At 41.3% G+C, this 14819-nt stretch overlaps 1 protein-coding gene across 1 annotated transcript in view; it reads right to left on the reverse strand.

The window, feature by feature from the left end:
- The window catches only part of LOC307059234 (phosphatase and actin regulator 1-like), a gene marked incomplete at both ends in the record, with an annotated part of 514568 nt that extends 507161 nt beyond the window's left edge, over positions 1-7407 (reverse strand). Inside the window, one exon of the mRNA XM_079713047.1 lies at positions 7305-7407. Coding sequence (XP_079569173.1) covers positions 7305-7407 — 103 coding nt within the window. The remainder of the gene's footprint in view (positions 1-7304) is intronic.
- Positions 7408-14819: the final 7412 nt, after the last annotated feature.

A 14819-nucleotide genomic window follows, 5' to 3' on the forward strand; every position in this document is an offset into this window, starting at 1 on the left:
GTAACGTTGAAGAGTTCACCTCTTCCAGAATTCTACTTTTAGGCAGAGTAAAAACTCAGCCTCACAGACTACTGTACACTAAAAAGTCCTTCTAAGAAGGGTACTATTCAGGAACCCTTGGAAATCTATTTTAAAAGGTTAATTCTCTTCAATAGTACACCAACTCCTTCCTGCTGCATTTTTTTTCTTCTGCTTTTTTTTTTCTGTTTTATAGAAGATCTATCAGAGTTGATGACTTTCTTCCATTTCCTGCATCTCCATGTATTTGAAAATTATTTTTATCTGTCCCTCCCTTCAGCCTTAAGCAGAGTCTCTATTTCCAACTAAAGATTTTATTTTCTTAATCATGAATTGTCAGAAGTCCTTTCCCTAAATCCCAAGTTTCTCTTCATAATGCAGATTTAAGCATTTTCATTCCTTCAGTTCAACAGAGACCTTTAATAAATCTCAATACTTCTACTGTATACCAAGGATGGTACTAGGCACCCAGAAAATGGTATTTAAGGAGATCACCATGATCTAGGTAGGTAACAGGCACCTAATAACAAAACAATAGCATCAGTAGCTAATCAATAATAACAATGTACGAAACACTTCATAGGCATACTTGCTTTCATTCTCAAAATCCCCTATGAATTTGGAGCCAGTGTTATATGCATTTTGACTAGGACCCTGAGGCTTAGAGAAGTGAAGCCATTTATATGAGCTCATGCATCTAGTAAGTGGTGGAAGCAAAATAATACAGCATGCTAGTGGCTAGAATGTAGGCTGAACAGAATATTATGGGAGAGAGTCCTGGAAAAGTCAGGCAAGACTTCACAGAGGAGGTGACATTGGGGCTGGGTCTTAAACACAGGAAAGAAAAGAGCATGAACTGGGGAATTACCTGGCAGTCCGGTGTTTAGGACTCCGTGCTTTCACTGCCCAGGGCGTGGGTTCAATCCCTGGTTGGGGAACTAAGATCCCACAAACAAACAAGCGAACAAAAGAAGCAAAAAAAAAAAAAAAAAAAAAGCACGAACACATTCTGTGCAGATGATTGTTGTCAACGATTTGCAAATAACTGAGTGCAACCACATGTCTTTGTCTCCAGGGACCATGTGAAGAAGTCCCAGAGGTTTAGAGTTTAAGTTTAGAGTACTTTTAACTCAAAGCTAAAGACTGAAAAACCAGCTGTTCTGACAGATTTCCCAGGGTGGAGGAAAGGTAGAGCTGGAAGGTGGTTGAGGGGGAGGGGCAGGGAGGAAATGGTTGAGAGGGGATTTTAGATGAATTTCTATTTCCAAATACAACTTGGAGAGACTCTTAGCTTCTCACTGTGGCATTCATCAGTGGTCAAAACCGGCATTTCCCTTTGTTGAACAAGACAATGTAGACGACAGAAAAGATGCATTATGACGAAGTAACAATGACTACAGCACCTGGTTCCAACGCCCAGAGTTATTTAAAATGACAAAAGAGGGGAAATTGTGAGCAGGAGTCATAAATTTGATTGTCTAGTAACGTTAGTCAAATGGCTGCCTTTTCATGTGTTTTCCCCTTTGCATATAATTTATTTAATTAATTTATTTTTTAACACCTTTATTGGAGTATAATTGCTTTACAATGGGTGTTAGTTTCTGCTTCATAACAAAATGAATCAGTTATACATATACATATGTTCCCATTTCTCTTCCCTCTTGCATCTCCCTCCCTCCCACCCTCCCTATCCCACCCCTCTAGGTGGTCACAAAGCACCGAGCTCATCTCCCTGTGCTATGAGGCTGCTTCCCACTAGCTATCTATTTTACGTTTGGTAGTGTATACATGTCCATGCCACTCTCTCACTTTGTCCCAGCTTGCCCTTCCTCCTGCAGGGTGTCCTCAAGTCCATTCTCTACATCTGCGTCTTTATTCCTGTCCTGCCCCTAGGTTCTTCAGAACTACGTTTTTTTTTAGATTTTTAGATTCCATATGTATGTGTTAGCATATGGTATTTTCTTTCTGACCTACTTCACTGTGTATGACAGTCTCTAGGTCCATCCACCTCACTACAAATAACTCAATTTCATTTCCTTTTATGGCTGAGTAATATTCCATTGTATATATGTGCCACATCTTCTGTATCCATTCATCTGTCAACGGACACTTAGTTTGCTTCCATGTCCTGACTATTGTAAATAGTGCTGCAATGAACATTGTGGTACATGACTCTTTCTGAATTATGGTTTCCTCAGGGTATATGCCGAGTAGTGGGATCCCCTTGCATATAATTTGAAACACCCAAAGACATTGACGGTCTTGGAGAAAAGAAATCTAAAGCAGTAGAATGAGCGTTCATTGGTAAGAAGAGATCTAATTCTAGTCTCCACCTTCTCACTAGAAGTTGTGTGATTTGGGCATGTGGCTGAACCACTCTGAGCTGCACCATCTCCGGAAGTGTGATTTGGTCACAAATGTTACCCTTACTGCGTGGGGGGCTGTTGGAGTCAGATATACTTGAATTCAAACCCTGGCTATGCTACTATCTAAATGTGAAGTCTTTTCTAATCTGTGAAATGAGCATTATAATTCCTGTTTCCCCAAGTTGCTTTGAGGACTAACAGATACAGTGAATACACAGAAGGTAGCTCCTGATACATAGTCCAGTCCTTTTTAAAAAAAAAAAAAACAGTCCATTTGCACCTTTCCAATGGTTTGGACTTATTTAAAGGGAAAGACCTAGGTAAAGACACTCAGGCAAGAATAGCTGCATGATGTGCTAAAATGTCCTTTACCATAAAATGGGAGGTCAGTAGTTCATAGCCCTGGTTGCACACTTGAATCACCGGGGACAATTTAAAAGATTCCCAAGTATGGGACTTACCACCAGTGATTCTGACTTAATTGCTTCTGCCCTGGGACTCCAGCCTTGAGGTCATAAAGGCTCACCAGGTGTTTCTAATGTGCACTAGATTCAATCATTGCTTCTCAAGCTTTGCCATAAAGTACCTGGCAATCTTGTTAAATGTAGATTCTAATTCTCTGGGTCTGGGGTGTCTGAGTTCTGCATTGTTAACAAGCTCCCAGATGAAGCTGATGAAGCTGATGCTGCTAGTCCGGAATCAAACTGAGTGATTAGTGCTCCATACAATTCTCAACCTTCAGTGTCCATCGGGATAACCCAGCGGCTTGTGGCAAACGTAGCACTGGGACCTGGGTCTGGCCCTCACAAATTCTGTTTTACTTGGTTTAGGGTGGGGCAAGAAAAGTCATGGAACTATAGTGTCCATTTCAACCTGAAAATCCTATGATGCCAATTTTGTGATTTTATAGTAGGATTTCTCTCCCAGTTTAACTGTTCTGTAAAACAAATTACAGCGTCTAAAGTTGAGCGTGTGGAATATCATTGTCAGAAACATGAAAGATGGGTGAACTCAAGGTGTGTGATGTCAAGACATGGTTGATCCTTATATCACGTGTACCTTCAACCTCCAGAATTCTCCTTTCGAGCTCATGGGGACTTTTCACAGGACTCTCGGTGTGAGCAGGATTTATTTTGGACGAAGCACTCCCAGATGAACTGGGAGAGCACCCTTCACTGACAGGAGATGAACAGAATGACCCTGGACTTTCTTCTGCTCTTTGCAACACATCATGCTTTCTAAAGCAGAATCCCCAGAGAAGCGGGCTCACCTTCCTTACTTCCAAGGAAAAATGGAGATGGGAGAAAATAACAAGCTGCTTTATTCAGCAGAGGACTGACTTTTGAAAATCTCTGGGAATTTCAGCAGAATCTGTCCCAGGATAGATATCAGATCATTTTCCTTCTTTTTCTTTTTCTTATCCTCCTGGATTCCTCTTGCTTTTACTAGCTCAAAACATCCTCTACCTAGCGACAGGCTTTTTGCCACTTTCCAAGAATAATTGAAAAACAACCATGATGGGGTCAGAAACATTGTAATTCTGGTACTGTTGCTTCGGATAACCATTTTGTATTAATTAATATAGAAGGGACTGGTTCCCCAGAAGTATATGAATGTGTAAATCAACTGATGCAAGGATAGTAATGTGAAAAATGAAAGTCTTATTTTCTTCCTTTCCCCTTCAGAAGTACTTACACCCGTCCTTGATCAGTCTATAGAAATGTCTGCATTCCCTCGAGAATGGACATCTCAAAAATGCAATAATCACACATCAGTTTAGCCAAGGGAGTCCTAGGACATCCACATTCCAGGTACTTAACTCAGTACTGTATTTCCATTTGGGCCTTTTTCATAGAAGAGGGTATCCAGTGGGGGCTCCTTGACCTCAGTAATATCCCTTTGAACCTGGGCTGGGCTGGCCAAGTAGAAAGCTGCCATGTGCTATGATTTAACAGCAGCACAAGGCCCTAATTGCCTCACATGCCTTTCTCAAGAGCCAGCCACCATGCTGCCCTCCTTCCACTGGTTCTTGGGATCTTGCCAGTGGTGAGATACGGGCTTTAGTCACCTACATGCACATTTGGTTCAGAAAGCGAGGGGTGTAAGCCATGGCCCTCAGCCCGCTGCCCATTCACTGGGAGCCCTGTATCAGGCTGAGGGGCTTGTTATCCAGGAAACACTATGGCATCGGTGCTGAGCGGAAGGGAGCTGCTGTGAAGGAGCTGGAACAACACAGGGACAAGCCTCACATAATAGTGGCAGCAAAACTCCAGCAAGGAGACCCTGGGGGTGATTGGTCCTAGGTGGTGGGGCTCTGGGGAAGGTGTTGGTGAGAGAGGGGCTTTCAGTTTTCAAGTGATGTGAAAGACTAGGTAGATAGTAGGAGTTTGTCTTGGTACTCCCTATTTTTCAGTTTTGCCCCGAGTTAGCTTTTGATGTGACAAGAAAACAATCACTGTTTTTTTCAAATTGTTTTAAAATTAATTTTTCTTTTTTTCTTTTTTTTTGCTAAAAATAGGAGGTTCACTCCTATCAGGTAACATTCTTGTTTGCAAGGTAGTGAAATCTCAAACAGAGGAGAGATGGCCTTTTGCAAAGGTGTTTATTTCATTGATTTGCTTATGTATGGCGTTTCCCATGTGGCAGTTTAAAGCACTTTCAAATCTTACCTCGTTATTGCTCTTAACCACTTATGAATTGGGCACTATTATTGTTTCCATTTTTCAGAGGAGGAAATTAAAAATTCAAAGGCTAATTTTCCCAGGTTGACTGTGGCAGACCCAGAGTTTGAACCTAGGCAGTAAGGATCTGGTTGTAACCACTGTGCTATCCTGCCTCTGATGCTGGGGACATCCCGTTCTGGGGTGGAAGGAGAGAAATCGGACAGGATGGACTGGTTCTTAAATGCCGGTCCCCAGAAGAGTGTGAGAGCTGGGGAATTGTCATTGGAGCCCTTGCTTAAAAGGCAAACCTCTACAACTTATACCTGGATTTCTGATTCAGGAGGCCTGGGGGTTTTGAAAAACTGACCTGGGTGTTGTTTAGGGAACCCTCACTCTTACTATAGACCCAAGATTCCTTGATTGCAACATCATTCTGATTACCCTAAAATGAACATGCTCTCATCAGGGAGCCACGGTCAGTAGCTTATGCTACCACCTCCCATGCATTTTCCAGTCCTTCCAGCTCTGGTGTCTAAACCATAGTCACTGGTGGCGACAATTCTGTTCACTCCACCCCAAACTCCATCTGGCGACAACCACCAGACTGCCTTGCGTCCTCTGAGTCTCCCACACCCTGACTGTTTGCCTTCCATAAATGCCTGGAGCCCACAGTCCTCTTAAAGGCTTAAACTGTGTCTACTGCAAGGCAAAATGGGCATCTTTATCATCTATAATTCACTGCCACTCCCCTTCTCTGCTCTGCCAACAGAGACGCGGCTCAGGTGTCTGACCCAAGCACCAGATATTATTCTCTTGTTCAAATGGAAATGGACAGACGCAGCAATGTTTAAACTCAGAGCCAGAGATGGGATTGAGCCCTGCCTCAGCCCCCTTCTCCTTCTGGCCTCCGTTCCCCATCTGTTCCCAGCACCTTCTGACTTGCAGACCCAGAAGGGGCTGGAAGTTCTGGCCAGTCTCTCACCCTTCTTCTACTTCAGTAACATTTTCATGTCCCTTTAAGTGGCTGAAAGGAGCAATGCTGACTACACGTACCCACAGGGATGAGGAGGATTAGCTATTGTATCACTTTTGCTAATGTAAGCTCTGCTGATGAGCATTCTGACCCCAGCCAATCAACCAGATGATTACCAGCCCCTCTCGACTTTAAGAAGACTGGATCCTGCCCGGGAAAATGGAAGCAGAGAAGGAGGCTTGTAAGCCCTTGAGGTTGCCATGAGAAATTGGCTTAAGAGCTAGGGAGAAACCACTTCAGACAAGACAACTGGGAAAGCCAAGGCAGAATATTATAAGTGCCCTCTGTGAAACACCCCGTGTGAAGTACCCGTTACCACGTAACAGTGAAAGATGCCAGCATTATCAAAACAGCATTTCCTTTTCTGTTCTGCCTCGTGGCTTTGAAGAATTCAACTACTTCTCTAAGAAAATGAAAGTTGCCTTTCTTCTCAGTGCATTACTTGTACCATTTGGGATATGCCCATCATCAGGTTGCTTTGACTGAATACCCTAAATATTCTATGGAGAAGAGAAAATAGGCTTTAAAAAAATCTCCTGCCTGTCAGGAGAGCCCATTAAATACCCCAGCTTCTTCCTGTACTCTAATATGCTGGCAGAACATTCTAAGTGCACCCTGGAACAGAAGAACAAGCAAACTGGGGCCTAACTCATCATCTTGAAATCTGTAATAAAAATGTACCTATCAGCCGCACTTCACAACAGGTGTGTTCCTTAGTGCTTCCCAAGCACACTGTTAATTCCTTGAGGCAGTAACTGATTTCATCTAAACTAGATAAGACAGCTGTAGAAGCTCAAAGCTTATCTCAGGAGCCCCTCATCTGGCTGGATTTCAATCAATAGGTCAGGGTGCCCTAGACCTACTTCTCCAGTGCAGTAGCTGCTCACTCAACCTTTTCCTGTGGCTAAAAGCATCCTCGAAGACTTTCAAACCTAGACTTTGGTTGCAAGGAGTTGGAATAATTTTCTAACATAGCTCTCCAAGGGTTGTTTGTGTGAAAGCTGGGTAGGTTGCTTTTTAACTACATCAAGAAGTTTAGATTTATTCATTCTACTACATGCCTGCCTCAGTTCCAGAAACAGTTCGGTACAGGTTACCAACTGGGAAATCCCAGTTGTTGAACTTCTGCAGTAGAGCTTAAACTGCTACAGTCCACACTGAACTGTTAATATAAAACCAACATGCAAATGAGAGGAGTTTCCTCTCTTTCTCCCATTTAATTACCTTGAGCTCCTTGGCTGTAGAAGAATCTTTGAGCCGACTCAACATCCAAGAGTCTATGAGCAGACTCGACATCCAGAAAATAATCCATTTTGGGATAATCCATCTTCGGTGTTCCAGAAACAGAGTTTTAAGACAAAATAGTCACTTGTATTGCCTATGGAAGAGGAAAAAAATCCACAATATTTTAGACTGTCAAATATGATTTTGGAAGAAGAGATACCCCATTATAATATCCCATTATTTGACTGACATTTCCCATTTTAAGTCCATCCCTCAACAGAGCTTTCCTACTGTAGGAGAAAATGCAGCCTTTCACCAACATTTATTAAAAGAAAATACAGATGATCCAGGCTAAAGAGAGATAACATACCAGTCTTTCCTTGCTGTGTATTAACTGGAAAATAAACTTTTAAATTTATATGCTCTCTGTTTTCAAAAGGTCTGTCTGATAAATGACATCATTAAGTATCAGCCATCCTGAGTATTGATCCTCAATTGATCCAGGGAGTTCCAATTCCCCTGGAGCAGCGAGCATCTCCTGGGAATCAGAGCCTCCACCTACAGATGCCTTGCGTTTATGACACATGCTGACATGTTTGCTGTAAAAATGCCTTGCACTCCTTCCTTTTAGCGATTTCCTCTAGCACGTTTTATAAAGTGCTAAGGATCATCACCTGCTTGCCTCTGACATAGGCTGCTTTTGAGAAAGAACTCTGGTTTGTAGAGCAATGACAATTATTTCAGAATTGCAATGATCCCCGTGATATTATCATGCACTAGCTTGTCAGGAAGCTAATATGCTTAATTAAAAACCATTCAGCCTGTTAGGTTCTTTCTAGCATATGTAGCCTTTCCCCCATACTTGCACAAATGAAGTATCTCTATTTCTGCAGGACGTTTTTGGAAAGAATTAACAAGACAAAGTCATTAAAATCAAACTCAGAAGGATAATCCAATTGGTTTTTCTTTCTAACAGTGCATATTTCAATTTAAAGAAACCAAGTCTGGTAGGCGGAAACTTTAAAAAATATCCAAAGCTACCCCAACGGCAAATCATACTTACTGCAAAAAAGAAAAAACAAATAAAATCAAGGGTTAACTGCCCGCAGTTAAGAGCAAGAGCAATTGCAGCCACAGTGTCTTTGATCTCACTAAACATTCCCGGTGAAAGTAAAGAATTTTGATTGTTTGATTAGATCGGCGATGAATAATGTATACCCTCCGCTGGACTTCCTTTATCAGATAAAATGGCCAGAGCACGTTACCTTAGCAACGGAAGGTGACGCCAGCCTCAGTCTCTTTGTATCTTCCACTGCGAAGGAAGGAAATGACCAGGTTCTCGGGTAAAACTTTGGCAGAAAACCATCACCGTCAAAATCTACATGTCACCATCACGCGGGTCCGATGCCCCATCCCGCCCCCGACCCCTACCCCGACCTCCATCCCCCCGCTGCCGCCGCCCATCTCTTAGGCAGAGTACTGCCATAGTCATTTAAAAAAATGGTTTTGGTTTAATTATTTTTATAGCTCCAAGTCCCAGTTTTATTTGCAATTGTAACACAATTACACGATTATGCAGTTAATGTGGTAGAAAAGTTGTCGGGGCACCAGTTCCTACCCTAATGCAGGCTAAGGGTGGTGGGGAAAGGCTGTTTTAGCTGGCATCAGTTACACATTCCCCTGTTATAATTAATACACGGATCAGTCACCAGCAGCTGGGCTGAAAATAACTCTCTCCCCTTGCGTAAATCAGTCACTGGAAGAAGCTTAGAAAGCTGTCTGAAATTTCCTAGGTTTTGAAAGCTGCATTATAACATAAATCTTTTGGGAGATTTTCCCCCCTGGTAAAGGAAAGATAACCCAAAAAGATACAAATGAAAGAGTCTTGCAGTTAGCAGATACTCACCAGCACTTGTTGGCCCCTTTCATTAGGACACGGTAGAGCATAAAACGAAGCTGCCTAACGCCGCTGAGCCCACAAGCCCAAATGAACAGCTTCTAATTTTTCCTTCAATCTCAGTTCAAGAGCACCAAGCAGAGGCAAGTGATGGATTTGCCCATTTTATATTGTGATGAAATACAACCCCTAAGAAGAGATCTGAGGGGAGCTGTTCTTTAGAACACATTAGACTGCTAATTTAAGAAAACTGAAAGGTCCTGTTTTACTGTCTTTTATGTGTTCTCTCTGCTACCCCCTCAATTTAATTTGCATTTAAAATTACGCTCGTGTCTCCTCGGTTCTCCAAGGTGTGGAGTACTTTCTAATCACAATGGCTGCTTGGGCAGGGTTTGGTGCAATGCCACCTTTATTCTGAGCTGCAAAACAAGGTGGGTAGTTATAATTGCGAGCTGTTTTCTGGAGTGAAATACAGAGTGAACATTGGATTTCAGCCCCTCCCTCTTCTCTGGCCTTTCTTCCTCTTCCAGCCTCTGCTTGCTTGGTTAAATCTCCAGCCCCAATCATGCCAATTTGTCTAAATGAGTTTCTCTCTGTCTGAATGTAACAAAATGAACCTCACAGCAAAAAGAAACTTTGGTTTGATACCTGAGCTTATTCTGGTAGAATCGCCTCCCTACCAAACCTCAGTAAGGACTTTTAGGCATAATACTTTGAGATCCACTCATGAAAGGCATAATGATAGCCAAATACAAGATCTGTAGTGGGTTTTCCATGACCCTCTTGCACCCTTTGTTGACCAAGCAGAATTAGTAATAAGTGTGGTGTGGTGTGTGGCATGTTGTATTGTTAAGAAAAGAGAAGATGCATTCAAGAAGCCTTGGAAGGAAAACCACCAGACTCCCTTCTCCCATATACACAGCTTTGTGGACTACTCTTGAGACAAACCTGAACATCTCCTTCTGTTTATCTTATGGGCTCTCCCACCCAGTCAGAACAAATCAGACACTAAGCTGGTGCTGCAGAGTTAAGCCTGATGAAAGAGGAAGCTCCAACAACCAATCATATGCCCTTGTAGGAAGAGCCAACTTTGGACTCAGAATACTCAGAGCTTTGCCCAGACCCAAGGACTGACTTCTCTAAGGTTACATTTCTGTTCAGCCTCCAGTGGAGACATGCTGAACACTTGACATTTACAAAAGGAGAAAGCTGTCTTCTGGTTCCTTTAGCTTACAGTAAGGTGTGGGTGACAGGTTCTGAACTCTCTATTGTGATTCTACTGAAATTATAATGACTCAGAGGTGAGAGAGAGAGAGAAAGAGTGTGCACAATCCACTGTTGGTGAGCCCAAATGAATGTGTGATTGAAAAGGAGATGCTAAATTGGAAATGTGAAAAATAGAGTTGATTCCCAGGGGGTGGGGGATGGGTTTGGAAGTCAGTCATTTCTGGAGAGTTGACCAAGAAAGGGAATTTGAAGTCTTACACAATGAACATATAATGTGAAAGGGCAATGCTTTAAAGAAAACTTGGAGAGGAAATTTCAACTTAAAGAAACGTATTTGGGAAGGGGATGATTATTCACTTGCAAAAAGGGACTTTATTTTACTAAGTAAGTAACGGCTGAGTTCTTTAACGTGATATGACCAGATTCCGAAATAGATTACAAAAGATGATTTTATTCTCTGGGGAGTATAGCTGTAGATCACATATAGCAATATCTGTGTGAAGCACTATTTTTAAAGGTGGGGAAGTATTGTAATGTTCAAAACCCAATGTCAAGATCTGATCAGCTCAGCTCTGTTTTATAACTTGAATCTACTCAAAAGCAGCATTTATAATGGCCCATTGTTCTGAGATATAATAGAACCAGACAGAGAAGAAGGCAAGGTTGCAGCAAGTATTCAGAATAACTCTTATGCAGCACTGAACGATTCAGCCCAAAACATCCTTGAGACATCAGCTGTAAAAGTTAACTCAGGGCTTCCCTGGTGGCGCAGTGGTTGAGAGTCCACCTGCCGATGCAGGGGACACGGGTTCGTGCCCCGGTCCAAGAGGATCCCACATGCCGCGGAGCGGCTGGGCCCGTGAGTCATGGCCGCTGAGCCTGCGCGTCCGGAGCCTGTGCTCCGCAACGGGAGAGGCCACAGCAGTGAGAGGCCCGTGTACCGCAAAAAAACCCTCCAAACACCTGGTATATAAATGAAAAATAATAGTAACCCAGAATATTTGTCTCCTTACTCACTCAGACAGTGTTAACATAGCTCAGTGAGCTAGAGATAAAAAATCATTTTTAAAAAGCCAGAGTTATGTCTTTTACATTGATGGCATTACAATATGAAAGTTTAGCACTGTAAGGCTGAAATCAATAATCTTGTATTATTTAAAATACATGACTTCACAGAGATGCTTATACTTTTCTGTTCAGTTTGGTGGTAAGAGAATATGTGTGTGAGTATTCTATATACAAAAGGAAGAAGTGTTTGATTAATTAAAAAATGAAGGCATATTTCAAGATGGAATCTGGAGATCAGTAAAGATAACAGCTTGTATTAATTTATCTTTGAGGTGTACTTGTTTATACAATTGGATGGCATAAGACCCAAACGATCTGAGAGAGAGGTTCACATGATTTGCAGTTAGACAATTTGCTCTTTTACTATCATCCAAACAACTTCTATCAGAGTCAGTCTGGGTTTACTGTTTGCTAAGAGATAAATTGACAATTTTACAATTAATATTTTTTGTTTAATTGCTTTATATTTTATTTTTTATTATATTTTTTGTTTAATTGCTTTATATTATATTTATATTTTATTATATTCCAGAGATCTCTAGAAGACCATGTTTTTATTTGTGTTGGACTACATGAAGTTCTGCCTTCTACCTGCATGAAATCTTGGGGAAGTTCCTTTTTTCCCAAAAGACTCAACTAACTTTAAAAATATTAGGGGCTCTCAAAGTGTGAGGATATTTTGGATCCCTTGGGGTGGGGGGTACCTAGACTGAAGATCTTTGGTTAGGTGCTAGCTCACTAAACAAGTATAGAAAATAATATATTCATTTATTTTTGCAAATAGTTGACCTCAGAATGATATGCTTCAATAGCAGCCGGTTCTCTCTGCTTGGCAAGTCACTCTCTTATCTCTTGATCTAACACTCAAAAAGAATCTTTCCTTCTCTCCTCAATAAAGCTCGTCATTAGATGGTAGGGGTACTGCAGACACTTTATCTGGGGCTTTATTTTTATTGAAATCTCCCTGGGAAAGGAAACACGTTAAGCCATCATCAATTACTTTTACTTTAGTATAAATTAATTTCCAATCTTTTCTTGTGAAAAGATTTTGATGATAGTCAGAAAGCTAAAGAAAGCTGGGAGGGTTGGAAAGATGGACTGAGAAAAGAAAAAAAAAGTCTCACAGGGAGGAGGAACCTAATTTTATTCCATGTAAGCATGTAGTCATGTTTTGAGGGCTTACTTATGTATAAGGTACCAGATATTCAGCTGGCAAATAAGGATGTTAAATCTGTAAACATCTCAGTTTGGACCAGGGCTTGAAACTCCCTTAAAGGACCAGAGGCAGACTCCTAAATCCTATTTCAAGAACATTATGTCAAAGGAGTTTCCCCTTTGGCCCATCCTCAGCTAGCAGGAAAATTCTTCACAACAAAATCATGCAGGCTTCTGTTCTTGAAACTGCATTCGAGAGATCCGCACTAGGAGAGAGGCTGCATTGGCCAAAATGGCAAAGGCCAGAGCCAAGAGGAGCAAAGCCTTTGGTTCCACTTGCTGCCCACTTCTAAAAATACCCTTTCCCCTCTTTTAATACTTTGTAGAAGGGTCAATTCACAGAGTGAAGAACAAGAGTTCAAAACCTCATCTTTCCCTCTGCCAACTGGATTCTAGTAAGCCCATCTTGCTTATAATGTGGAAATTTCTTGGCTTGTCAAAAAGAATATGCATAAATTATATCTCTATCTCAGTGTTTATCTCCTGATCTGGATATAGGGAAATGAAGAAATGTTGAGTAGGGACATGAGGAATTCTCAAGCAACACTCTACTTACTATAACTCTCAAAACCCTAAATATGAAGACATGAAAATGGCCAAGTAATGATGGAGAAATGTGTTGACAGTAGCAGCTCTTTTTTTTTTCTTTAAGCACCACTTTGAGGGTATGTAAGAATGAAATTTGACTTCATTCCCTCTGACGAGAAAATCACATTGCCCTCAATTCTTGATGTGTGTGTATGTGTGTAATTTGTTTCAACTTTCCTGGAGGAAGCTGAAAAAATTAATCACAAGTTCAACTGTATTTTCCTAGTCCTCCTAAAAATCCAGATGGCAACCTGAAAAATATCCAACAACATGTTGAAGAAAGAAAGAATAATGATTTCTATGTGCCATAAGTCTTACAGACCTTACAGAGAAGATATGACCCCTGAACTTCCAGAACACATTAGGAAAAGAGGTTTGGCTACAGCAGTGGGAGCCCACAGAGAGTGAATTGTATCAAAAGAGTAAAAGTCAATTTTAGGTCATTGTGAGGTCATTTTTACAATCCCACATTACTATGCACAGTGAAGATTGATGATAGATAAATTAGATGGATAAATGTTGAGGTAGATGTAGAGATTAGAAAGAGATAGAGATGGAGACAAGGAGAGAGGTAGAGATTCCTAGAAGAAAATGATCAAAATGAATTTAGGCATAGTAGTGACTTTGAACTACCTTTTTTGTGTTCCCAAATGCCAAGGTCAAACACCAAAACAGTGTAAGTCAAAGGAACTTTGGGAACTGTTTCATTCCTTTTAGGTTTTGAATACACTGACAAATTCTATAGCAAGGGTTTATGTGCTTAAATAGTAATACTAAATGTTTTCCTTATGCATATTGTGCAAGGGTATTTGAGGCATATCTTTGCATAACGAATATTATTATTCATGATACAGTCTCTGGTTTAATTTCAGAGTTAAATGTCTTTAGGATGTATCACCTGAAGGCAACGAGGGGCATCATATCCTAGGTACCAAGTTTCCAAATCAGCATTCTCTGCTCCTAATGGATTGAAGAGAACAGAAAACTCACACCCTCCCTGATGCTCGTAAAATGGGGGTGATGGTAGGTGGGCACTTGCTTCTGAAACAAAGAGAACCTTATTGGTATTCACTGAGTTTTAATTTCTCACAAGCATTATTAGTATATGGGGGAAATGTAATATTCAGCCTCACAGCACTCACTGCTGTATAATAAACACCAAAGAAATATTATCCAGGAGACAATGCAGTAAAATAGCTAAAAGTATGAGCTTGGGACTCCCGGTTCTGCAGCTTCTTAGCTGAGCAAGCTAACCTCTTTAGACCTCAGTTCCCAGCTCTGTAGTACAGGAATAAAAATAAGAATCAAAAGAGATTGTCTATGTAGACAACACAGCACTTGACACACAGGAAGTATTGAGGTTAGGTATTATTTTGAAATATTTTTAACAGCTTCCAAATGCAAGGAGTTGCAGGGGGTGAGACACCCCACCGCAGCTGCATCTGTCCCACATGTCAGTCGAAATATTACCTCCATTATTTTCACTGCAAATAAGCTCCCGGTCCTCTGAAGTCCCATGG

This window comes from Hyperoodon ampullatus (assembly GCF_949752795.1).
Source record: "Hyperoodon ampullatus genome assembly, chromosome: 10".
In the NCBI taxonomy this organism is placed as follows: domain Eukaryota; kingdom Metazoa; phylum Chordata; class Mammalia; order Artiodactyla; family Ziphiidae; genus Hyperoodon; species Hyperoodon ampullatus.